General features: G+C 35.5%; 1 protein-coding gene across 7 annotated transcripts in view; it reads left to right on the top strand.

The window, feature by feature from the left end:
- Nucleotides 1-24959, top strand: part of LOC106666929 (homeobox protein onecut) — a 96722-nt gene that overhangs the window by 30465 nt on the left and 41298 nt on the right. For 4 of the 7 annotated variants that reach the window (XM_014394474.2, XM_014394473.2, XM_024226290.1 and 1 more), the window contains exon 2: nt 1313-1426. The exons of 2 other annotated variants lie outside the window; for them this stretch is intronic. In XM_014394474.2, the coding sequence (XP_014249960.1) occupies nt 1313-1426 (114 nt within the window). Of the gene's footprint in view, nt 1-1312; nt 1433-24959 lie in introns of all 7 variants that reach the window. One more of the 7 variants, XM_014394477.2, reaches the window with a different exon arrangement.

The raw sequence follows: 24959 nt of genomic DNA, 5'->3' as shown, positions 1-24959 counted from the left end.
GATTGGAACCCACGACCTTCTGCTAAATACGTCGCTGCTCTACCACTTGAGGTATCGTGACTCCGATCCACTCGGACACCATCTCCATCTCAACCTACATTTCGAATTTTCCCTCCTTTCAGCAGTTTTTCAAATGTCGTGTAATCTATTTGATTCTCGGCGACAAATGAAATGGCCACGGAGAGCTTTAGTGAAGTAGACTTCATTTTAACTTATTAAATTCACTAGTTTTCGTGATCCGCTTGACCAATTGAGCTCCAATTAGACGAATTGAAAAATGGCTAAAAGTAGGGAAAATTCAAAAGGTGTGGTTGAGATGGGAAGTTGGTGTCCGAGCGGAGCGAAGTCACGATAGCTCAAGTGGTAGATTACGGCGTATCTAGCCGAAGGTCGTGGGTTCGAATCCCGCTCGTGACACTGACTTTTTTATCTCAACTAAAAACCTTAATTAATTGAAAGATATTAATTGGTCAAGCGGACACGAAAACTGGTGAATTTATTTTTCATTTTAATTTTGCTTTTTCTGTGTCAGGTATTCTTGCTGTGCGCTTTACTTTGTTTCTTGTTCGAATAAAGTCTTTAAAAAGAGCATGCTTTATTATCAGAAAAAATCGATTAATCTGACTATTATATCTATTCCCTTGCTTGTGTTTATGTTGGTGTTCACATCAATTTCGAAAATTCTCATCAATCCCTGCTCGTTGAATCAATTTCTTAATTTTATTTCTATGTTTATTGTTAAAATCTGTTGTATTGTTAGACAAAAACCTCAAAATAGCACTCCAACTATGTTTCGTTTCACGTTAAAAAAATGATTTTACGTAATTTCACGCAGGTATTCTTACCTTATCTTAGTTAAAGAAACCAGTTTTCTTTCGGATCGAAGCAAGATTCATTTTTATTTGAAGATACTGCAAACAATTGCAATCATTCCTTCGTCTTATGGCCGTTACGATATGTTGGATAGTTTTTACTGTTTGCGGACTGCCTCCTATCTGTTATGAGATTATTGAGCAGAGTCCCTTTCCCTTACATTGATTGATAAATTAATCCATTGATGGAAAAGGTCAATTTGATAAACTTAAATATGATGTAAAAAACCGTGAAAACTATGACGAGGCACCAATACAAAAGCGTCCCGTTTTCGATACATTGATCTGTTATGATTTGTTTGTTTTATTTCACTTTTTTACATTTAATTTTTTGTTTATCTGTTTTATTTTCGTTTTGTTCATGTCTCTATTTCTATGCATATTAAAGATAACAATTAATAAAAAAGATTTCTACTTTCTTTTAATTTGTTTTTTTATAGTTTGTACAAGCAGCATGGATGTACCTTCACATAAACAAAATGTGTTCCGAGCAAATGAAGTTGGTAACATGCAAACCGGATACGGAGGGGACTCGCCGATCATCGATAGAGCAGGTTAGAGTTAAGTGCGATTTTGCGTAGAGTTTATGTTTTCGGGTGTTGGTTTCAAGATGAGCAACTGAATTCTAAAATTTCTTAAAACATTAATTGAAAACAAAGAGTTTTTTCATTTTGTTTTCCTCCAATTAACAGGAGTTGTTAAAACATTTTTTTTTTAGTTTGCTTTCTTAACGTGTTCAACTTCCGGTGGTGTCTTTTTGGGTTTTGAGGTTATACTGTTTTGCGCTTTCCTGATATTTTTGAAAAACTAATTTTCTACTTTGTTTCTTCTTTTAACCTTCTCTATTAACGTGTGCAAATAAATAAATTAGAACTTTTTCGATTTGTTTTTCGTAGTTGATTTGTTTACTAACATAGTTTGCTAATTTTTTTATGTGTGAGTGATAAAACTAATTTCTTTCCATTGTTTTATTCAGTTCATAATTGTTTTCTCATCAATAAAAAAACACTAATTTATTGCTTAATCATAGTTCCTCCGGAAATAGTAGGTTGATAATGTTAAAACAATCATTTTAGTAAAATATATTTAGCATGCTCTTATAATAATAATGTGAGAAGATTAGGGGCTGGAAAAGAGCTAAAATATCGCCGGCCCTCTGGTTATTTTTACATCTTTTTCTGGTCTTTCAAGCGTATTTTTCAGGTTGCAGCCATTTGAGCGACTTAATCTGTTACTGACTCCGTGCTTTTACATTAAACGAAAACTAAGTTGAAATCGTAAAACGCTGGCGTCTAGTTTGTACCTCAGGTCGTCCACTACAGAATAGACACAAAACATGCAATAAATATTATACATCACCAAGCACATAGTTAACATGTCTGGTCACATACTCACTCCAGAGGATTCAATATTCAACGGGGTGGGGTGAACCCACCCCATTCTCAGTAATAACATATTTTTACACTGCAGATGTCACACACTCACCCCTAAGTACTCGATATTTCAGGGGGCCGGGTTGAACACACTCCTTTCTAGGAAATGACAAACTTTTACTCTCTAGACGTCACACACTCACTCCAGCGTACCCGATCTTTCAGTTGGCTGGGTTGAACGCACTTTTTTTTAAGGTAATAACAAACTTGTACTGTCTAGACGTCACAGTCTTAACCTAGAGCAGTCGATATTCCTCGAGGAGTGGTTGAACGGACCCCATTCTCGCTAATAAGTTACGTTTACACTGCAGACATCACCCACTCACCCCAGTTTCTACGCGATATTCCTCGAGGTGGGGTGAACGGACTCTATTCCCCCTGATAACATACTTTTCCTCACCGAACATCACAGACTCACACAAAAATACTCGAAATTTCAGGTGGCGGGGTTGAACCCATTCCCTTCTAAATAATAACAAACGTTTACTCTCCAGACATCACACACTTACCACAGGGTTAATCGATATTCCTCGTGGCGGGGTTGAACGGACTCCATTCCCGCTAATAAGTTACTTTTACGCTCTTGACATCACACACTCACCCCAGAGTACTCGATATTCCTCGATTCCGGGTTGAAAACAACTCCTTTCTATATAATAACAAACTTTTACGCTGTAGACGTCACATACTCACCCCGGAGTCCTCTGCATTTCAGGGAACCGAGGGTGAACCCATTTCGTTCTATATAATAAGAACTTTTACTCTCTAGACCTCACACACTTACCCCAGAGAAGTCGATATTCCTCGTGGCGGGGTTGAACGGACTTTATTCCCGCTAATGAGTTACTTTTACGCTCCAGACATCACAGACTCTCCCAAAAATTGGCCTCACACACTTACCCCAGCATTCTCGGTATTCCTCGGAAAGGGGTCTCATATTTCTTATAATTTGATTTTCAGAAAGGATCAACAGAATTTTCCTTTTTTAAATTAGCTAAACAGAACCACCGAAGTTGTTCGGCATTTTATTTCTATTTTAATGAATTTGCTTGAACCAAAAATAATTTCATGATTCCCTTTATATGATTTGATTTTATAAAAAATAAAATTTGGCACATAAATTCTTTTGTCACAAGGATGCGATTTGGAATAAATTAAATTATTGCAGCAAAACTGCTTTCTCGATTATTTTTCTTTTCTGGTTCTAGAATTGGTTATTTCCGAAAATCTGGAGAGTTAAACAGAGTATGGTTGTGTTCTTTCTTGTTTTTCTGTAAACCGATTATATTAAATTTGTTTCAGCAATTTCATAAGTACGATTGCAGAAAAGCGATTTAATTACATCGCTGGCAATAAATTAAGAACTTGTCCCTTTTATGTTGATAATCCGAAAATAACTTGTTTTCACAGTTCTTGATTGTACATTCCTCCACCCAGCAAAATTAAGTCCTTTTTCGTCGATCTTCCATTGCACCTGGCTTTAACTCGTCTTCTTATTTAACAGAAGCCTTTGAATCGTCCGAGGATATTCTCGTATTTCAAACGTCACCGAATTAACAGTGGTTGTAACGCGGCACGGAGTATTTATTCCCTTTCCGTTGAAATTTGAAGAGAAGCAAGAAATGGATGAGGAAGTACGGAAGTTGACGGTGAGACCTTCAAATCTCTTTTGTTCGACTTCGTTTATCCGCCTACACAAGGCGGAAATTCTTCATTGTTATGAAGTGAGCCGACGATATATACAGTCTTTTTATTTTCAACCTGTTACCTATTTATTTAATAATCTATTAGCCTGGAAGTTTCTGGCGGTTTACGTAGATGCGTTCAATATCGGAGGCACATCATGATTACCTTAATTTTTCATTCACTTGTTCTAACAATCTTTCGACATTTTAAGGTCATCATCAGGGCAAAACAATATTAAAAATGTCTACAAATTGACATAATTAAGTTTTTAATAGATTGTTTCAAATATCTTTAAAGATAGGCTCCCAACATGGCCAAGGACTGTAACACTGATTGTTTTGCCCTGATGATGAAGTTAACATAGATCGAAGCTTAGTAGATGACAATTTCTTTCTTCATCATACAATTATTTTTTCATCCAGACCATACCGATGTACAGATTATTGATGGCATACGTTGACCAAAAGAACAATATTCCTAGTCGAAAAATGGGGATGTTCAATTGCCTGCATTTCTCTATAACATTTTGCACTTAGATTTTTTTCCAGCAAAATAGAAACCTGTAACAACAGTTTGACAAGTGCTGTCATCATTTTTTAAATATAGGCTCAATTTTTTTTAAAATTGAAAAAGCATGTTTTAACGGTAAATTTATAATAAATCAAGGCAGATACTACTGGACAAAGCATACAAAACTTTTAGTGAAACTCCCGAAAAGATTTATTGACCGAGAGTTGTTGCCTCATAACCTTTTACATATTTAATTTTGTGTACAGAAATTATTATCAGTCATAAAATGTATGTTTATCGCTTTTTGTCGTTCGTTTTTATAATATATACTGAGTTTTCCATAATTAAAAAACAATTTTCGGACGGTAACATTGTAATATATTCACGTACAAGGACGAAAGGGTATTCGACAAAGCCTAAAAAAAGTTCTTGATAGGGGCTTCCGAACAAAAGGCTTAGAAAAGGCTCCTTTTTAAACAGTTCGAATATACTTTTTTCAAATTTTATGTATATATATCTTTAATGCTTTTTTAGGTTTATATCGATAAGAAAGGTTTCCTGGACCATTCTCGATGAGGAACTTAATGCTTCATGGCTTTGTATTTCATTTTCGTAAAGTGTTAAACAAGCTTGACATGTATGTTAACTCTTATATCGCTTTTTTATGGCATAGACTCCGTTTTACATAATCCCTAAAGGATTTTTGAACGATAAAACTAAATTCTTCAAGAATGGATTAGAAATAATGAAGAATTAAACTAAAGAAGAACAAAAGGACCAATAAACCAAAGGGTAAAATTAAAGTAAATCATGAAAAAATCGATAAAATATTCGACAATTTTTCATGAAAGGGCTTTCACATTAAAAAATTAGAAAACGAATAGATATTATTTTGCTCTATTTCAACAATTCGAATGCTATTTTTTTAAATTATGCACATATCTAGATGTCGATTCGGCTCGTAGGCCGTTATTGTTAGGGAACTGGATGACTTAAGGTCGTAAAGAAATAATTATCAAATGTTATTGCGTAATACAGGATTAGATCTACTTGATATAACACAAGTAACATGTTCGGTCAGATGATAATAAGTAAGGTGACTACCTGCAAGGCCGAAATTCGACAAAAGCTTAAAACAATGTTTCCTGATAGGGGCTTCCGAAGAGGCTTTTAGAAGACTTGCGTCCTGTTTTAATACTTCTACTACATTCTTAAACTTAAAAATAATATACATAAGAAGTTTTAAACCTAAACAACGATCACACCCATTCATTATACGAAAAGGCGGGCGAGGCGGCCCCGACTTTAAAAATGCAATAAAAACATCATTGAAATAGATGGCAGCGTCGGTGGGCCGAATAGGAAGAGAAGCTTTCGCATATCAAGAGCATTTGACATAGGTGGCCCTCGGAGGACTTGACTCGTAAAAGAAGGTCATCCTCATCCGAATAAGGATAGGCCATACTAGGCTGACATAAGGACATTTACTTTAAAGACAAATCCCGCGTATAAACATTACTCAATGTGTCCCAGCTAATTGAAAGGTCTCATTTCTTGGCTCCATGTAGAGAGCGCATAGGAGTACCACCCTATATGAGAATTGTACTTGATCACTGCAGCGAGAGTTGGGTCCACTGTCCCCGTTTTTGGAGAAAACAGGGTTGTTTTATTCTACATTGAGGGATCCACGAGAGATAATTAACGCTATAAATAAGGTAGCAGAGCGTGGTTTCGATCCTCGGACCTCTGAGTTATGGGCCCAGCACGCTTCCACATTTTCTTATCCTTGTTGAGTATTATTAGCTGCATCTGAGCTATTTCCTGTAACTAGACTCGCAAACGGGTTCGCCCCAAACTGTTCAGTTGCTGCATTTAGCATAGGTTCTTGAATATCTCTATATATCCTTTGCAGTACGTTGTACCCCCTGGTATAAATTCCAGATTTGATATGGCCCGATATTGAGTCCTGAGTTGGGTGCTGAACTGACCTAGCTGATGATAGCAACTGGACCCCAACGTCCGTGAATGGGCGGATGGGACCGAGTTCTGACCCCGGACTGCCAACATCCGAAGTGGGTGATTCTCCAAGCCTGCCGGTAATTTATTGTAAATTACAAAAATTGGAATTGCCGGTGGAGTGCGAAAAGTGCAACTCTGCACTCTGTTTGTACATGTGCGGATTTGACGTTATATAAGTTTCCACTTGTACAGCTCGCAGTTCTCAAGAAATTTACCATCCAGCAACTGTTTATTAATTCTATGTTTATTTGTCAGTCCTGTTTATGATCTCACATCAGTATGAAGCATAATAAATCGAAACGGTCCACAAAAGCCGAAGTAAGCTAAAAGTTGGCAAAAGATTTAAGATTCTCCATGTTGAACAGTGTTCTAATTCTTCTCTCGAGAATTCTCGAGAAGTGGTGTACCATTGGGTATGTCTTATTCTATGAAAAAAGTAGGTGTTGATTTGTCTTCACCCCACAAATTACACTACTATGATTCTTCTTGTTGTTTAATTTTGGCTATTTAATAAAATCCTCGTAGTGAGTCTTAAAGCTTGCCAAAGGGTAGAATTTACATCATTAAATAAAACACATCAAATGCGAGTTGATTTGGATTTCTGTCTGTTGTGGTTTTCACATTCTAAATATACGTCTGTTTTTTTGATTTATTATTAACGTCCTAGTTTCATTCGGAAAGGTTTAAACTCATTTGAAATAAGCAGATCATCTTATTATCGATCGACTGAGGTCTAAGTGCTTTAATCTATTAGACTAGAAAAATCGTTTACTAAATAATTAATAATGAGATTTTTTGTTAAAGTATGTCGGGTGATGAACCTGTAACTTGGCCGTTTACAATCATTTTAGTACGTCTATCCTAAATTACCTTTGATTTGAAATTGAAAAAATTTTCTAGTAGAGATTCCTCATTAATGCAGTTGCGAATAAACCTAGGTCTGCAAAACACTAGAAAATTATTACCCTCAAAGATTAAAAAAAAGAAGGATATTTGACGTTTTCCAGCCCTGCCTTGTATGTCCGAAGGTGGTTAAAAGTGTTATCGTTTTACGTTTTCTTCTTCTGGTAGGATTACCTGCGGCTCATCCTCCCACAGGCCCAACTGCCCAAACCCCATTTTTATTGCACCGTAAATAAATAGGTTATCGCTGTAAATTAAAAAAAACCTTTCTCAACCGTTTTCTGTCTCTCTCATTCACTTTTCAAAGCTAAATGTGAAATTAATCATTTGCAAGAAAGAGGGAGGATGATGGATACCCAGGTAATGGGGCATAACTGCTTTCAATCTTGTATTCACGTCAACCTCTTTACTTTTTACCCATTCACATATCCTTCGCTGACATTCTTTATTTAACTCTCAAATACATACTGCCGTTCTAAAGGCTTTATATTATTATTATTATTATTATTATATAAAATCTTACTCTCTATTAAAAATAAATAAATTTTCACCGATGAAAATACGATATCCTGGCTAGTTTTATGTTTATATGTTGATAACAATGTCAGGGTTAAGAGAAAACGACTTTGTACTTCACATTTAGAGAATTTAGGGTGCTTTATTTGCTAAATTTTATCGAAAAAGAAGTTGACCTAGAATTCCAAGGGGATCAACTTTAGCGAGGTTAGTGTTTCTAATAAGTGGACTATCGTACTTTTCTTACAGGGTTTTATTACATTAAAAAAACATGTACTAACGATTCTATACAAATATGAAATTTTTTGAAGAAACATAATTAAAACATAATTTTAATATGTTTTTCATAAAACTGGTTTTCAAAAAGGAGTTCAGATGCATGTTTTTATTTTGTATATTATTATTATTATACCGACTATTTAACACGTTAGTGTAAATTGATACAATAAATTTGATAATGTCTGTAATTTTGTAGCATTTTTGACAAATCCGAACCAAACTTAAGTAAATTAATAAACAATGTTTTGATTATTAGATATATTTCATAGAGTTTTGGAATGTTTTAATCAAACGTGATATATCGTGGCTTGCAGGGCTTTTTTTAGTCATCTCAAGTTTTAGAAACTTTGTTCAGGAACAGGCAGGACAATGCTTTAAAAAAGTAAACATAATAAATACGTAAGTTCATACTGGTTTTTAATTTCTTATAAAATGCACATAATACCCCTTATAATACACTTGCTAACCACTGTACAATACTGTCCCAAATTAATCTCAAGTAAAATTCCTAGGGATTCGAACCCAGACACACCACAGAGTTAGGAGTTAGTTAATATTCACTCAGTAGAAAATAGCTGTGAAAAGCAGTTCCGATATCCATAGGACTTACTTCAACGGGACGTTTTCCTTTTTTAAAGTCCCCTTTAAGTTCGACATTTTAAGTTAAGAGAATCAGCTTACTATTAGATCTGTATAAATGCGTCGGACTTTCTCGGCAGGGAGGAATACCAGTTTTTTTTAATACATCCCTTCGTTGCCAGAGCTACCGAACCACAACACCTATTCATTAGCCCGCATTGACAAACATCATGAATACCGTATGAGCACGGGGGGGGAGCAACAACTTCAGCCTGCAATTCAAATTATATATTTTTTTAAATTTTCATAATACTCTTGACTAATGACATTTGTGAGTGCTCTAATCGCAATTTGAATAGCGCCGAGCGACAAGTCAGTTGTCTGTTTTCCCAACATCCGTTTTATCTTACTATATGATTTTTTATAAACATTATTATTCATTTGAACGTTTTCATTAATATTTGTGACAACCAACCTTATTTCCTATATATCTAAATTATCCAAGGCCTCAACTTCTTTCACCTATGTATTGCAAATTAAAAATAAACACTTAAAAAAACATAAATATGTAATATTATTTTACTTTTGTGATCTGAAAACTGTAAAATATTTCACGTGTGTAAAACGATTTTTTTTTTAGTGAACGGGGCATCGATATTTTTTCCGTGGGGGTTATGTGACAGACCTGTTGAGTGCGGTGTAAACTTGTACATCATTCATGAACTTTTAATTATTTATGAATTTTTTTACCGTTTTAAATTTTTATCAATCCTTGCCTTTCATCCACATCTGTGGGTTTTTAGTCTGTTTGTCACGGACCAAGGAGTCCCCGACATGTTGATCGCATTTAAACTTTAGAGAATGGCGACCGTGGTTTGGACATGACTCTGGACACATTCACAATTGAGGAAAGTTTTATTAAACTTTATAGATTGGTGATAATTGAATTGTAAGATTTCTTTTTGACGCCTGCGGGATGGCGAACGTGCAGTTTGGTCGTTTACGCTAGTCCTCTTCCGCCTATCCTTGAAGGTTTTGCCAGTCAGGCGCGTATTTGGCAATTCTACATATTCAGCTGTGCACGTTTTGGATATCCAGTGAAATTAGGTCTATAAGTCCTACTGCTAAAGGTACGGATGTTCAAGAAAATCATGGTTGTTCATAGTTCTTGTTATTGTAACATGAGTCGATGATCGTCCCAATAAACAGGGATGCTGTACTTCGTTTTGGTGAGCGGGGAGTCCCTGCCTTTTTGCAAGCATATAATTTGTCGGCAGGCATAATGACTCGTTGGGAATAATAATATACTAAAAACACACTGGTAGAGGTTGAGTAATCGCATTTTGATGTGGCCGCGATTTCCACAAACCCCCAAGTTATTTGCTTTAATATATTTCCGTTGTTTCTTGCATTTCCGTTGATCGGCGTTTGTAATGTTATTTTAGAATTAAGTGTAATTAATTTCCCTTGAAGTTTACTCACCCCTTAACACGATAGGTGAATTAAATGTTGGAAAAGATGTCTACTTTGGTAATGAGACAACAAATCGAAATTTCTAGGATCACAATTAATTAAGGTTTTTAGTTGAGATAAAAAGTCAAGTAAAAAATGAAGACGGTTTCATCCGTAGATGTTAGAGATGACGGTGCCAGGATGAGAAAGAATAACGACAGTGCATATTGTTTACAGCAACGACTCTTTTTTTTACGCCTCTCGATCTTAATAGTTAGTTGCCAGAATGGTTTTTACGAAACGCAATTTTAAACAAACCTAGAAATTAAATTCACTAATTTCGTGGTCCGCTTGACCAATTAATATATTACAATTAATTAAGGTTTTTAGTTGAGATAAAAAGTCAATGGCAAGAGCGGGATTCGAACCCACGATCTTCGGCTTGATACGCCGCTGCTCTACCACTTGAGCTATCGTGACCTCGATCCACTAGGACACCAACTTCCCACCTCAACCCTACCTTTTGAATTTTCCTTCCTTTTTGCCATTTTTCAAATGTCGTGTAATCGGATTGGATTCTCGACGACAAATGAAATGTAATATATTAATTGGTCAAGCGGACCACGAAATTAGTGAATTTAATGATTTAAAATGAAGTATACTTCACTAAAGCTCTCCGTGGCCATTTCATTTGTCGTCGAGAATGCTGATTACAATGTCATCCTAACATACGCCCTTCAAACCCGATCCAGACCAGCTCCTCTCTTTTCCTTTACTGTTATTAATCTCAATATCTTTAAATCGCAGCAACAAAAAACAATTTCATTTCTCGTCGTATCACTCTTTCCTCAGGTTTATTATGACCTCACTTTCCTGTCAAGAACGTCATGCACATAAAATGCCTTAAATATACCTATACCGACTGTTTAAATGGCTAATAGGCAACGGACGTACTATTCCGAACAATGAAACCAATATTTTAAATATGGAACTTTGTGTTTCAACCAAGCCTTCCAAACTCAGTAGAATCCTCTCCTTACGCTTACAAATACAAACATCTATTGAACAACCGAAATAATTTTTTTTATCAAGGAAAGGATCAATTTCTGAATGAATGAATAAACATTTATTAAAAAAATACTTATACATTGGGTTACATAACATTCATTAAGCAGGGGAAGTGGCGGGGCACTTTTACGTCCTATTTCAAAACTTTTTCCTACCAACGCACCTAGTCCTAGTTTGTTATTATTTTTAATTAATCAAACAAGAAAATAGTGGGAAAAATCTTCTTAAAAAACCCACTAGGTATCAAATAGGATAACAATTAACAAATGAATTAACAAAAATGTTTTAACAAAATTATAAATAAATAAATGAGAATAACAAGAACAATGTTACACGGGTAATTGAATTATCACAAATTGTTTTATAGTATCACAGCTCTAGAGGAAACAATAAATATATCACAGATCCTAAATTTATGTATTGCCTAATCCTTCTATGTTTCCATGGAAAGTTCACATCATACACTCCTATATCCCTACAAGTAGTGTTCTTGCTGGAGGAGAGACCCATAAAAAAATTCCTGGACAGACGTTTTAATTCGGAATTAATATACTCCACTCCCGCTTTCTCATGGAGAAGGCCAATTCTGGTGTATCGAGGTAGTGAGGTTATAAACCTTAGAAATTTATTTTGGACCACTGCAGTTTTTTGATGTTCGATTCGCACGTGTAACTCCATGCTGGGCAAGCATACAGCAGCATAGGTTTAATAGCTACTTTATATATAATTAGTTTATTTTCAAAGCTCATTCCACTCTCTCGGGCCATCAGCGGAAATAAGGCTTTTATAGCTATATTACCTTTCGTTACTATATTGTTTATATGCCGAGAGAAGTTAAGTTTTCGGTCCAGAGTTAAACCCAAGTACTTTACCCCCTCACGCCATTCTATTTTGTGTCCGTGAATGGAAATGGTTTCCTTGAATATTGGGCGTCGTTTTGTGAAAAATATGGCCTCAATTTTCGGGACATTAATTCTAAGTTTCCAGCGGTGACAAAACCTGCAAATCCTGGTGATGCTGTCATTTAATCTTTTCACAATTGTCTTAGGCCTCCAGGATGAACAATAGACAGCAATGTCATCCGCATAAAGCGCAATTTAGCAATTTCTCAGTGAGGGGAGTGGATTTATAAAAAGGAGGAACAAGCATGGCCCTAAGATTGAACCTTGGGGAACTCCGGCGGCAATTGGGAAAGGTCTGGAAGTTTCATTGTTTAGGGAAACACGGAAACAACGGTTTTTTAAGTAGGCCATGACAACTTTTATAAGATATCCAGGGAAATTCATTTCAATGAGCCTGTATACTATACCGTCCTGCCAGACCGAATCATAGGCCTTCTCCATGTCTAAGAGGACCATCCCAGTATGTTTTTTGTTGTTGAACATGTTGGTCACATGATCTACTACGCGAGTGAGTTGGGTGGCCGTAGAGGGGCCCGGTCTAAAGCCGTGCTGCTCATCTATGATAATGCTATTAGCATTAATGTGTAGGTAAAGACGGTGCTGATTGCACTTTTCGAATCTAAGTGCACTCAACAGGCTAATGGGTCTATAACTTGAGGGATTCTCGGCAGGCTTTTTGGGTTTTTTAATAAAAATAAGGTTCGCTGGCTTCCAGTTTTGAGGAAAATACATGGATCAATTTCTTTAAAAAAAAATCAAAGTTATCAATTTAATAACATTCAATCGCACAATTCCTCTCATCTTGGAACTTTCCTCCCGCCGGGCAATCCTTCAAGTCTACTGCTCTCACAGGGCGAATAATATTTTACAGTGCAGTGTGAATTGCCCAGATGTTTTTAATAATTGTTTGACATCACACTAAACTAATTGTAGAAAAAACGTCGAAATTAATAGCGCGTAATCATAAATAAGGAGAGGCAGCGCTATTTTTCAATTTTTATCTTCATACCTTCGACCTACGAGAGGCAGAAGAAATCTCGTAAAAGGGATTCTCTCAATTTCGGATTGAACCCTTAGAAAAAGGTTCACTGAGCACGTACGGGGAATATTTGTCTGGACGATCTTTTGTTTCCCGTCGGAAGAGGGAAACCCGAAGCCGATTGGGGTGGCCTGGGGTTAGTTGTAAGGCTCGGGCCTGGGTATGCACACTCCTCCCTCTGTCAAAATCATCTGAATATCTTAGGCGAATTCTTCACTCGGTAGGCCAGTTGAATTGAGTGGCTTCGCCCTATACACCGGCCTCCGGCCAAAATACAATCTTGGGAAGTTCGGCCTCCCGGCCCCTCGGCCATGCGCCGATTAAATATCCGTCAAACAATCCAAATAAAATTTGAATCATACTCGTATGAGATTTATACAGGAAGTCGTTTAATTGTCTGTTTCAAATCCTTGTTTGTACCTCCTCTCAGCCAAATAGCACCAATTTAATAGGCCTCCTCTCAGCCTATTCACTTTAATTTGCCGGTTTGTACAAAGCAAATATTACACTTTCCTGTTAGGATTGGTTTACCTTGCAAACAATACAAGCTATTTATTATTAATTTGTAAAGGCACACACACACACACACACGCATGTATTATAATACGTAATTATAAGCCTATTAAAAAAAAAATATATTCTAAAATTTGCCCAGTGCGGGCCATTGGGAGGCGAAGAATAGTTTGGTGTCGTTTCAAGTCATCTTGGTACGTCTATTCTCGCTGGTTTCAGCACTTCGCCATAACGAGTCAGACAGACCAAACGGGCAAGCGGACCTCGTTGATCTTAAACGATCAAACTGATCATCATACTGATCTGAAGAGGACAATTCACGAACTAAAGATGTCCTTCAAGAAAAGTTGTACAGAAGTTACAGATCTGCTTACGCTTTGGCTTATCACAATTCTCTGCTCAATAGTTTCTAATACGAAAATCTAATAATATAATAGGGAGTTTCCGTCGAAATTAGCCGATACGAATTTGGATATCGAAGAATAATCGTTTCAGTTCATTTTATTGATTACGAAGGACAAGGCTGTTCATTTGATTAGATTAGCGGCTCTTTTCGCTTTCTAGGTCATCGCGACTCTTTCTGGTAAGAAATTTACTTTAATGACATTATCCGACCATTCATTCCCCTTCTTTTCATTGAACGAGACAGTTGTTTTTTAGTTGACCGCGATGTTTTTTTCAAATAGTTAAAAAAAAATAATAGTTCGTTGGTTGGTAGATCAATTTGGCCAATTTTCATATATTCTGCTTTGCAGGAAGGATGTCGAAAGTTAATATATCGTTTGTGAAAAGAGTGGTTTGTAGAACAAGGGACAAATATACATCCTGTCATGTAGGTCATTTGTAATAGGATTTTACTAAAACAATAAAAAATTGCAAATATAATATTTTAAGCAATAGTAGTTTTTTTAATGATGTCTTCCCAAAATCGTAATAGGTAAATAGTGAATAAAACAATTCTCAGGAATGCACTTGCGTTCTAACCAGTTCAGAGGGGTAAGGACAAAAAATAGTATGCTGGAACTGAAAGACGAATACCTGATGTCTTTTTTTTTTTTTTTTTTTTTGCTATTAGTCCTTTTATTAACAAAATTATAATTATAGCAAAGTAAATGTAAGTACATATTATTTTTTTATGTTTTGTGAATTGACGAGTCTATCTAGCTTTCTATGAATCGGCTCAGTGACTTTTGATTGGACGAAGGATGACAAAATAGAAGTCTTATCTGGAACAGTAATAATCAAAGGAGACGATTCTGGCCGACTACTAGGACTTTTGATTTAACGGTTTTGTGCGAATGGAAGCAACCACCACCGTGCCATAATCACCAAACATCACCGATCCGTGTTGAATTTTCGATTCGAAGTATTATTTTTTTCGAATTAATATTGAAATAAATGTAGCAAATACCTATGGGGCCGCGGCTTTCGCTATTTTCCCCCAATTGTGTTTCATCATGATAGTGGCAACAAGCTTTCTTAACTCTTTCATACAATTTAAAAAAAATCAATCTATTGTATAAAACCGTTTTTAGTTATCTGGCATATATTTGTGTGTAATCTTGATCAAAAAGCTGAAAAATCTTTTTGGGTTCGTTTGTTTATGATTAGCACCGCTGATTTGTACAATACTATCAAGTGTTATGGTTGAAAAATCGCTAAAAATGTACCTTGCAAAGACAACCCTACTCAGGGTTCTAGAACAGAAAAGTAGAGAATTAAATATGGTTATACGTAGTATAACATATTATTTTTAAATAACTCTTTTTATTATTACTATTGTGGACATGAAGGTCTGGGTCCGCCTCCTTTAGATGGTTTCTTTTTAAATCGGTGGTTGCCCTATTTTCTACGAACCTACTCGTTTACGGATTATTGACAAGTGTTTAAAAAATTTCTGTTGTTCTAGCGTTCTAAATTTGCAGTTAATAAGGAAATTGAAAATTTCTGTAAAACCAAATCAATTTTAGTCGACGAATCTATATTTTATCTTAATTTATAAAAAGGCAAAAAATAGATAAATATAATTGTTGTTATAATTTGTGTAGCTCATTTGTAGATGTATCCAGTCAAATATTATTACTGATATGTTATGTGAATCATAGTGTAATAATTATTTCTAGCAGATCTGGGTCCACCTCCTCTCTCTACTTTTTAGCAATCGGTCTTTTCCTCGCTGAAGATTTTTCTTTTTCATGAGCCGACTTCAATTTAGGAATCAATGCTTTATCAATTCGTTGATGGAAATACAATTTAAAAATTAAAAATTCCTGAATATATAAAAACTCGAAATTAATAATAAAAATTCTTATTAAAAAGGGGGAAAAATAATCGCCCAGGATCCGCCAGAGTTCTTGCCAGTTCAGAGTGGTGAGATTAGAAAATAATCAGTAGCAGGCTGGAACTGAAAGACGAAGGCACCTGGTAGTTTATTCTTTTCTTTGCCCTTAGTCCCTTTTCCCTCGAGTGCGCAGTCTCTTTTTTTCTGTAATTAGGAAATATTATTTTATACCTATATTTATTTTGCTGTAATTAAAATCTTATTTTAAAAAAAGTCTAAGGGCAGAGAAAATAATCAATTCACAACTCATAAAAAATAATTATTGCAAATTATAAAAAAATTATATAATTGTAACAATAAATAATTTAAAAGTTCAGATTAATAACTATTATTATTTTTTAAATAAAATTTTAAAATCTCCAAGAAAAAAAAACAATTCTAGCAATTCTCTTGCGTTCTAGCCAGTTCAGAGGGGTGAGGACAGAAAACAGCAGGCGGAACTGAAAGACGAAGAAACACCTGATGAGTGTGCAAAATTGCAATTATAGCAAAATAAATGCAAGTACATTTTTTTTAATGATTTGTGAATTGATGAGTCTATCTACGAGACGCGGTTTATGCAAAATACAAAATTTCCTAATTAAACCAAAAAAGAGAGAGCACTCTTATCGGAAAGGGGACAAAGGGCAAAGAAACGAATAGACGCATCAGGTGCTTCTTCGATTTTCACTTCCAATCTGCTAATGATATTTTTTGGGGCTTTTTATTTATTTTACAACTGCACACAAAACTAATCATTATTAAAAAAAAAGATTATTTTCTGTTCTCATCACTCTAAACTGCCAAGAACGCCAGTGGATCTTGGTAGTTGCCCTAGCCGGGGAATTTTAAAATTTAAAATATTTTGTTTAAATAATCATTACAATAGTTTTTATTATTAATCTCGCGTTATAAGAATTATATATTTTTTGTAATTTCTTGCTATAAATGCAGATATATAGCAAGAAATATATATATATATCTGCATTTATCAATCATTACTTATATGACAAGTAAACGGATTTATTTATACCATAAATGTTTTAAAAAAATCGTTTTAAAAAAATGTGTGCCACATATTTGTTTGAACAGTTATAATTTTTCCCTAGCTATCCAATTATTAGTGTTGGCGTCGTGAGTTACTGTGCGGTTTAGACTAATAAAATATAAATGAAACAAACTTTTACTCCTCCACTCGAAAGTCGAGCCTCGAAATTGCTCTGAGAAATTTCTAGCATTTTCCACGACCCGTTTTACGATGGAAATTGGGAGGTTCGCCAATTGCCGCGGATCGATTTAAATGACCTCATGACAGTGTCCTTTGTTTGTACGAATACCAACTCTGCCCTTGGGCGGTTCCGAACTCCTTGTGGTTTTCGTCTGACTGGATGCACATTGAAGCCGAATTCGTTTTAGTAATAAAATCAACAAATAAAATAAAACAACATTTTAAATTTTGAAAGACACCTCGCCGAAACGGTATTATAGGTTTATTATATTTTTTCTTTTATTCCAATAAAGTTTTACGCCTAGACTGTACAATCTTTAATTTCGAAATTTTTCCTCCATCTAAACTTTATTGTTTTTACAAAACGACAATAAAATGGCCACAGTATTTCGCAATTTCTGAGAGGATGTAGAAAAAAATACAATAAATATACCAAAAAAGCAATTTTTTTAAAGAAATGTTCATTTTTCTTAGTTTTTAATTTTAATTGTGGTTATTACTTCGTATTTAATATACATTTGATATGGCTGAGATAACATGAATAGTGTAATTATTCCGCGCTTCTTCTTTATTTTCTTTGTTATTGTGAAGAAATTAGAAACCAAGGATTTTGAAAAATTTCACAATCCGATCCTACTTTTAAAATAAATCGGACTATAATTATTAACTTTTGTTAGTTTTATTTTTTAAATTTTGACATAAGGAAGGTGTTAAAAAAGTAGGAAGAAAAATCAGTTTGCAAATGTAGTAATGCGCCTCTCCTGACTGCTGTGCAAACAGCACACGTTTGCTTCCATAGTCATTGTCCGATCGATTGAAACCAATTGGTCGACTCTCTAAGTATTTAGTAACTAGGGGTGAGATTGTGAACCACATTTTGCCCCATGCGTCTTCGCCAATATACAAGGCGTATAGATTTTAAACAACTGAATCAACTGGGCTTTTTTAAATGACCCCGAGCCATGGTATTTCATTCCTCGAACCGCGAACCCACTTGGTCGACAGAAAAAAATTGAATTTAATACAAACTGGGAATCAGACGCGATGGAGCGGTCTTGATTAAAATATCGTCACAGCTTTTTAATCCTGTAGCACATCGTACTAGAAAACAATCGATCGCATTAGGCATTATTGCTTTATTCTTTCTAACCCGCCTTAACCGATATATTTGTCTTGTAATTGTGTAAAGTTTGTTTTAGGTGCGAAATCGCGAAACTGGTGATATTCAAAGAATTCGGCCACCTTTTAACCCTGATGAGTATGAAAACGACTCTTACATTCGTCCAACATGTGAAGATTTGTACAAAATCCTGCATATTTTTCAACCCAAGAAATAAATAAAAAATCTCAATATTTATCTTTTTTCTTTAAATTTAATCTCAAATTTTGTGTAAATAAAAAAATCAACTATATATTAAAATAAAGAATGTTTTAAATAAATTCACAATTCGAATCATGGTCAAGTTTATTAAACTATTAAAAATATTATCATTTTAATTTCATTTATAATTAACGGATTAGTTTATCCTAGTCAGGAGACTTTACTAGTTTTTGTTTCGCCAAATATTGTATTTTATTGTTGTTTATTTGCTTTTTTGTACTAGCTTTTGTTTTGGCAAATATGTTTTATTTGTTTATTTTCTGTTTTTGACGTGTTCCTTGTTGGCAGACTCAGTTTCAACACGCATAGGGATTTATTTTTGTAATAAAAGATGATGATTTTAAAATATTATGCGATTATTTGTGTGTTCTAAAGGAATAATACTTCATTTATTTTTAAAGCCAAAACATTAAAACCACCGTACTAACTTTTAAACTTTATTCGTATTAAATAATGCTGAATATTTATTATCATTTAATGAAGTTCAGTTCGGAACGCGAATCCGTTAAAGTTACTCAAAGTTAGTCTAGCATTGTCACATTAGGTCGCTGCTATGAGACCGCAGACAGAAAAAAAGGGTTGGAGGGTAGAAATTTATGAATATATAATCGGTATTTGTTGAATATAAAATATCGTAGGTGCGACAATTTTAAAGGTTGGAAGATTAAGAAGAGTTAAATTAATTGGTGAATCTTGTCAACAATGGACTGTTGGTACCAGGCATTGTACGTGTGTATTGTAGGTGGCCGGTTCCCTTGGAGACGTACCATAAACAGTGGCCAAATAATCAATACCACGTGGAGCCCCTTCTCTATGCACATACTCTCCTTCTTATATACAGCTCATCGAAAATGGAAATCTCCACATGCAATGCAAAAATTCCTTTTTAATCTCTTCCTCCTTCTCCCGATTTTTTTTTTTGTCTCAGACTTTGAAAATTTTTCTTGCAACGGAGATGGGGCCGCTTCTCGGCATTGTTAAGGGGGAAAATGCCAGCCTGTATCTCAACAAATATATCGTCGTACTCTCCTTTGAAAGATTTCTTCTGAAATCAGTTTAATTGAATGTCACGGACAATATTCGATTACCAGATAATCTGGAAATATCCTTTTCCCGATAATATAGTTTACTTGGACCTTTTTGAGGCGGGGGCTCCTCTTGAGCTATATTATTTCGTTTTTTCCTCTTACTTCGACAGTGTTTTGTTTGGGGGTTTCAAAAATTTCCTACGCAGGCATCGGTTTTAAAAATAATAACGGACAAGTTAACCTAAATTTCATTGTTTGGCTTTACAGTAAGTCAAGTGTATATGTACATATTATTTAATAACTTGGCCATATTGAGCAGCATGGTACATGTATTACATACGTATAACAAGTAAATATTATATGATATATACGCATAGATACATAATAGTATGTACATAATATATAATACATAATAAAAGTAATAATAATATGATATACATAAACTACTTAAAAATGAATAGGGATATTACCAATTTTGTAGTATTTAATTTCTCGAACATTTTTATTTTATTTTTATTATAAATTGCATTTAAATTTATTAGAAATTATTGTTTTTCTGAAGGGAAATTTAATTTACGGTCTTTGAAAAATAACAAAATAAAAGTTTTTAATTCCTTAATTTCGTTTATTGGACTAAATATTTTTTTAAACAATTAATACCGTGTATAATGTCCTCTGTTAGCTAAAACTGCTGTGGACCTGTTAGGTGTACTGTTAATTAGGTTGTCACTAGTTTTGTAAGGAATTTCACTCTATAGATGTTGCAACGCTGCACTCAGTTGCAGGTCAACTGGTTGCGGATGGTGAACGAAAAACATTCTCTACAACGCATCCCACATGTATTCAATAGGACTGAGCTCTGGAGACAATGGGGAAAGGGGCAGATGGGAAATTCCCAGGTTTTCTAAACATTGATGATCAACTCTGCTTCTATGAGGTCTGGCATTGTCATCAGAAATCGAAAATTCCCGCCAATGAGATCCCTGGTTTGAGGGATGTATTCCTCGATAATTTCTTGGACATACGGACTGCGCTGAGGTTGCCTTCAACAAAATGGAGACCAGTTCGTCCTCCAGTGTAATTCCCAGCCCAGACCATTACTCCGCCTCCTCCAAACAATATTGAAAGGAGCATGAACTGGGGCATTGTACGCAACTCCTATAAAGACAGAAATGCGACTCATCAGTAAACATAATAGCATTCCAATTGGTGTTCTCTTCTAGGCGCTCACTGCACCATATTCTCCGGTAGAAGTCGGCATGTCGATCGATTAGTCTGTGGATGTGTGGGCTTCTACACCGAACCTCGAGGAAGAAGCAGATTTTTCGCGCGCGGAGGTGAGTCGCTCCTAACTTGAGAATCTAAACGTGTGATAAGGCCGGAAGGCTAGGAACCTCAATGTTATATGACATTGCATCATATTCTCCTGAGTTGCTGGTGGCGAGCTGTAGCTACAGGTCAAAGGAGCATACGATGCGATGCCAACATTCCACAATCGTTTGTGTCCATAGAGGCCTTGAAAACATTTTGTACATCGTTTAGGATCTAGCGGGCACTAGATTCCGTATTGCAGAATTGACAATATTTCTGTCCTCCCATAGCGTCGTAATGCGCAGAGATCCACTACCAGGCATCCTATTGGCACGTCCAGTCTCTCTGAATCGGGCTAAAGTTCTGAGAAACGCCAACTGCCTCTGCGATATCCACTTGCCAGTGGAGCTCTGACTCATTCTCACAATAATATTGCGAACTTCTGGTTCAAGATAATGTTTTTCCATGGTTAAAGAGAATACAACTTAATTAAAATGGAGAAAAGGTGTTTGTTTACACATGTTTACTATTCTTAAGTAAGTCCGTTATAAATAATGAGCATTAACATTTTTTTGTTTTTTGGTTTCTATTTTCTGTTTTGTTTTATCCAACTAAGAAGATATCAGTTAATTTAATTAAAATTAATAGAATAAGAATAAATTACAAATGTCCCTATTTGTTTTTAGGCAGTTTATGTAATACATAAAATATACATAATATGTAACACATAATATACTCAGCAATGTTTCAGGGTTGTTGACAGTAGTTCATTTAGTTTAGAGAACAGAGAGTACTGATGGGTGCGTTCCTGTCCCAAGCTTTTGACATGGTCTAGCACCCGGGAGTTCCATTTAAACTAAAGCAGTTTCTACCCACTCCTTATTACCAAATCCCAAAATCCTATTAATAGATCGTTGCATCAGATTAAGGTGCGGCAATTAGTTCTCTGATACCGATCCAGGCCGGCGTCCCACAAGTGAGCATTCTTGTTCCCATCCTATCTGTCATTTATGGTGCTGACCGACGATACATCCCAACCCCGAGACAACACGGACGATATCGCAATTTTATCTCCTAACTCCATCCTACCCAGGCTAACTCCAATATCGTGGAGCGTCTTGAGCTCATTGAAGAATGAGCAAAACGTGGAAGATGAAACTGAACGAGAACAAATGCACCCAAATTACGTTCACATTAAAAAATCTTGCCAACGTCTATACGTTAACAGTAAAGAATTGCCGAGACAAGAACTAAATAGACGATTTGGACAATTAAGAAAATTTATAGGACCGAAATCATACACGACTCAAAACATAAAAATTACTTCGACCTATTTGGACATACGGAGTGGAGCTGTGGGGTACTCCCAATCGATCTAACATCCAACGAATCCAATCAAAAGTCCTCAGAAGAACTTTCCAAAATCCTTACTCTGTCTCCAACCTCATATACAAAATGATCTTAACACTCCCTTCTTCAAAGAATTCCGTTCCCGCGTCCTCAAGATTCACTCCAATCTTTCAACCCATCCTAACCATACTGCGCAAGCCCTCTCCCCTTCTTCCCATCTCAAGAACCCTCCACCTCGCCCCGGACCTCCTCGCCTTTACCAGATAATAAACTGTGTGTAGAACTAACTGCCACTTTCTGATCAGACTACCAACTTTTGTGTTTGTTTATTTGTTTTCGCGCATCGCCACAACTGATTGAATGAAAACTATGGAAATCCACATCACATCATGCCGAACTTTATTCCTGGCTGTTATTGTGATGGCCCCTCTTCATTATGGCCCAATACTGTGTAGAGGGGGGATGGCCTGTAGTAGCCCATATTGCCTTTGGGAGCGGTCTCGCTAATTACATTAAAGGAAGTCAACATGCGCAAACAAAATGTGCAATAGATAGGTGACGTGTACATCCACTGGGCCCAACATCGGTTGGCCATTGTTTGTTGTTTCGATACTGAAAAAGTAAGCAACTATAGGGCATTGCTGTGGTTGGACCATTATTGGCCCAGTGTGTGGAACCAAGCCCATGGCCAGTGGGGCATGGTGCTCATCTTTGTGACCAATGCCCATAGTAAAGAGGGGCCATGAGAGGCTTGTTGTCTGCGGGGTGATGAATCTTCAGTCCGGTAATTTCCGAACAACCCTTGTTTGTTTTCGTTGGTTTCACGACCGAACAGCTCATTTTCAGAGGAATATGAAGGGACAAAAAAACCACAGCCCAGGGCCGAAATTGAGAATGTAAAGTAGTCCCTGTTTACAAATTTAATGCAGGAATGTCCATTGATTTACTAATTACGACGGTGTCGGAGCATCGTGATCTGTTGATAGGATTTTCCAAAAACAACCATTGATAATTTATTATCTTTTGGTTTTTGTAACAAATATGTGCATGCAACCTGTGGCAAAACTGGAAGATCCAGTTTCTCCCGATAATCCCCGAATCGTGTACATCCTGGCTCTGAATACCAGCAGAATCAAGGTTAGTTTTTATTTCTACCGGTTGGGGTACACAGTTGTATAAAATGGTATAAAGAAAATGTCCGTTTCAGATTAATATACAACTGAGAAACGAACCGCTACACCAAGTACAAATAGGTTATTACTGTCGCTGTTTATGAGATTTTGATGTCATACAACCACTGAATTTGTTTTTATGTCGTCAGGGTTTCCAACCAATTACAGAATTTCGTTGTGGTATTTTATGATTGATTATGTGATGAATATGCCCTTAGCATATTATAAGAAAAAGAACGTACTTTTAAAATGTTTGGTCTTGTTTTTATCCTTGATAAAGATTGCATTTGTTTTACGGCTTGTCTCACCTCTTCCAGAAAAAAATGGAGACACGCTCTTAAAAGTACAAATTTTTATCATTGGTTCGGACAAGGGTTTAGTTAGCGTGAGTATGCTTGTTCTTCTTTTTTTAAGGAGGAAGATGCGCAGTTAAAAAGCAATATACGCCCTTATCAAAATTCATACATCATTTAGCTAAAGGGGCCCTCGAATGGTTTTTAAATGACGTGCACTGTGGCAAAACGCCATTTAATACTTCGAACTCGGTCTACATCAGCCCTAATCCTTTAAACAGAGAATTTTACAGTTTCCTATGCCAAACTGGCTTACCAATCCTGATAAACACTTTATTCTGTTTACCCCTTTTCATTTTTACAAGGCGTCTGAGTTAATCGGGTTGTTTGACTTTTTGCCGTGAAACATGGGAAAAATCCACCCGTGTAACAACTTAAATCACAAATTAAAAAATTGTTTATAAACAACCGAACAATTACTTATTCCGTGATTATAGTTGGATTAATTTATAATATACAACTGCCCGTCATTACACACGGCAGAACATGCAGAAGTCTTAAGGATTCCTCAACTTTGTATTCCTCCTTTTCGTATTACTAAAAAAACCGTTGCCTGACTTAAATAATAATTTTTTATTATAATAAAATATAAATACGTACATGTATTTAGTAGCCATAATTGATGGTATTAATTCTTTTAATTAATTGTACTTTTAATCTTACGTCTTGGTTGAGATGAAAAAGCTAGTGCAACGAGTAGGATTCGAACCCACGACCTTCGGCCGCAGTTAAGTCAGCCAAAGGTCGTAGGTTCGAATCCCTCTCATGACACTTTTTCATCTCGACCAAGACCTTAGATTAAAAGTTTAATTAATTAAAATAATATATATATATATATATATATATATATATATATAAATAATACATATGACCATTTTTGAGCATATAATGAAAAATAAACCAAAAAAATTATTTCAAGAAAACCACGTGTAAAAGTAAAAAAAACCACAATCATTATTCGTAATAAAATAATAGTTTTACAGGCACCAATGTATAACGTATTTTTGAATGTAAAATTCTTATAAATTTTCAGTATTAGAATTAT

The sequence above is a fragment of the Cimex lectularius genome, unplaced genomic scaffold (genome assembly GCF_000648675.2).
Source record: "Cimex lectularius strain Harlan isolate CLEC.00 unplaced genomic scaffold, Clec_2.1 scaffold115, whole genome shotgun sequence".
In the NCBI taxonomy this organism is placed as follows: Eukaryota; Metazoa; Arthropoda; class Insecta; order Hemiptera; family Cimicidae; genus Cimex; species Cimex lectularius.
This window is presented reverse-complemented; position numbering and strand designations above follow the sequence as displayed.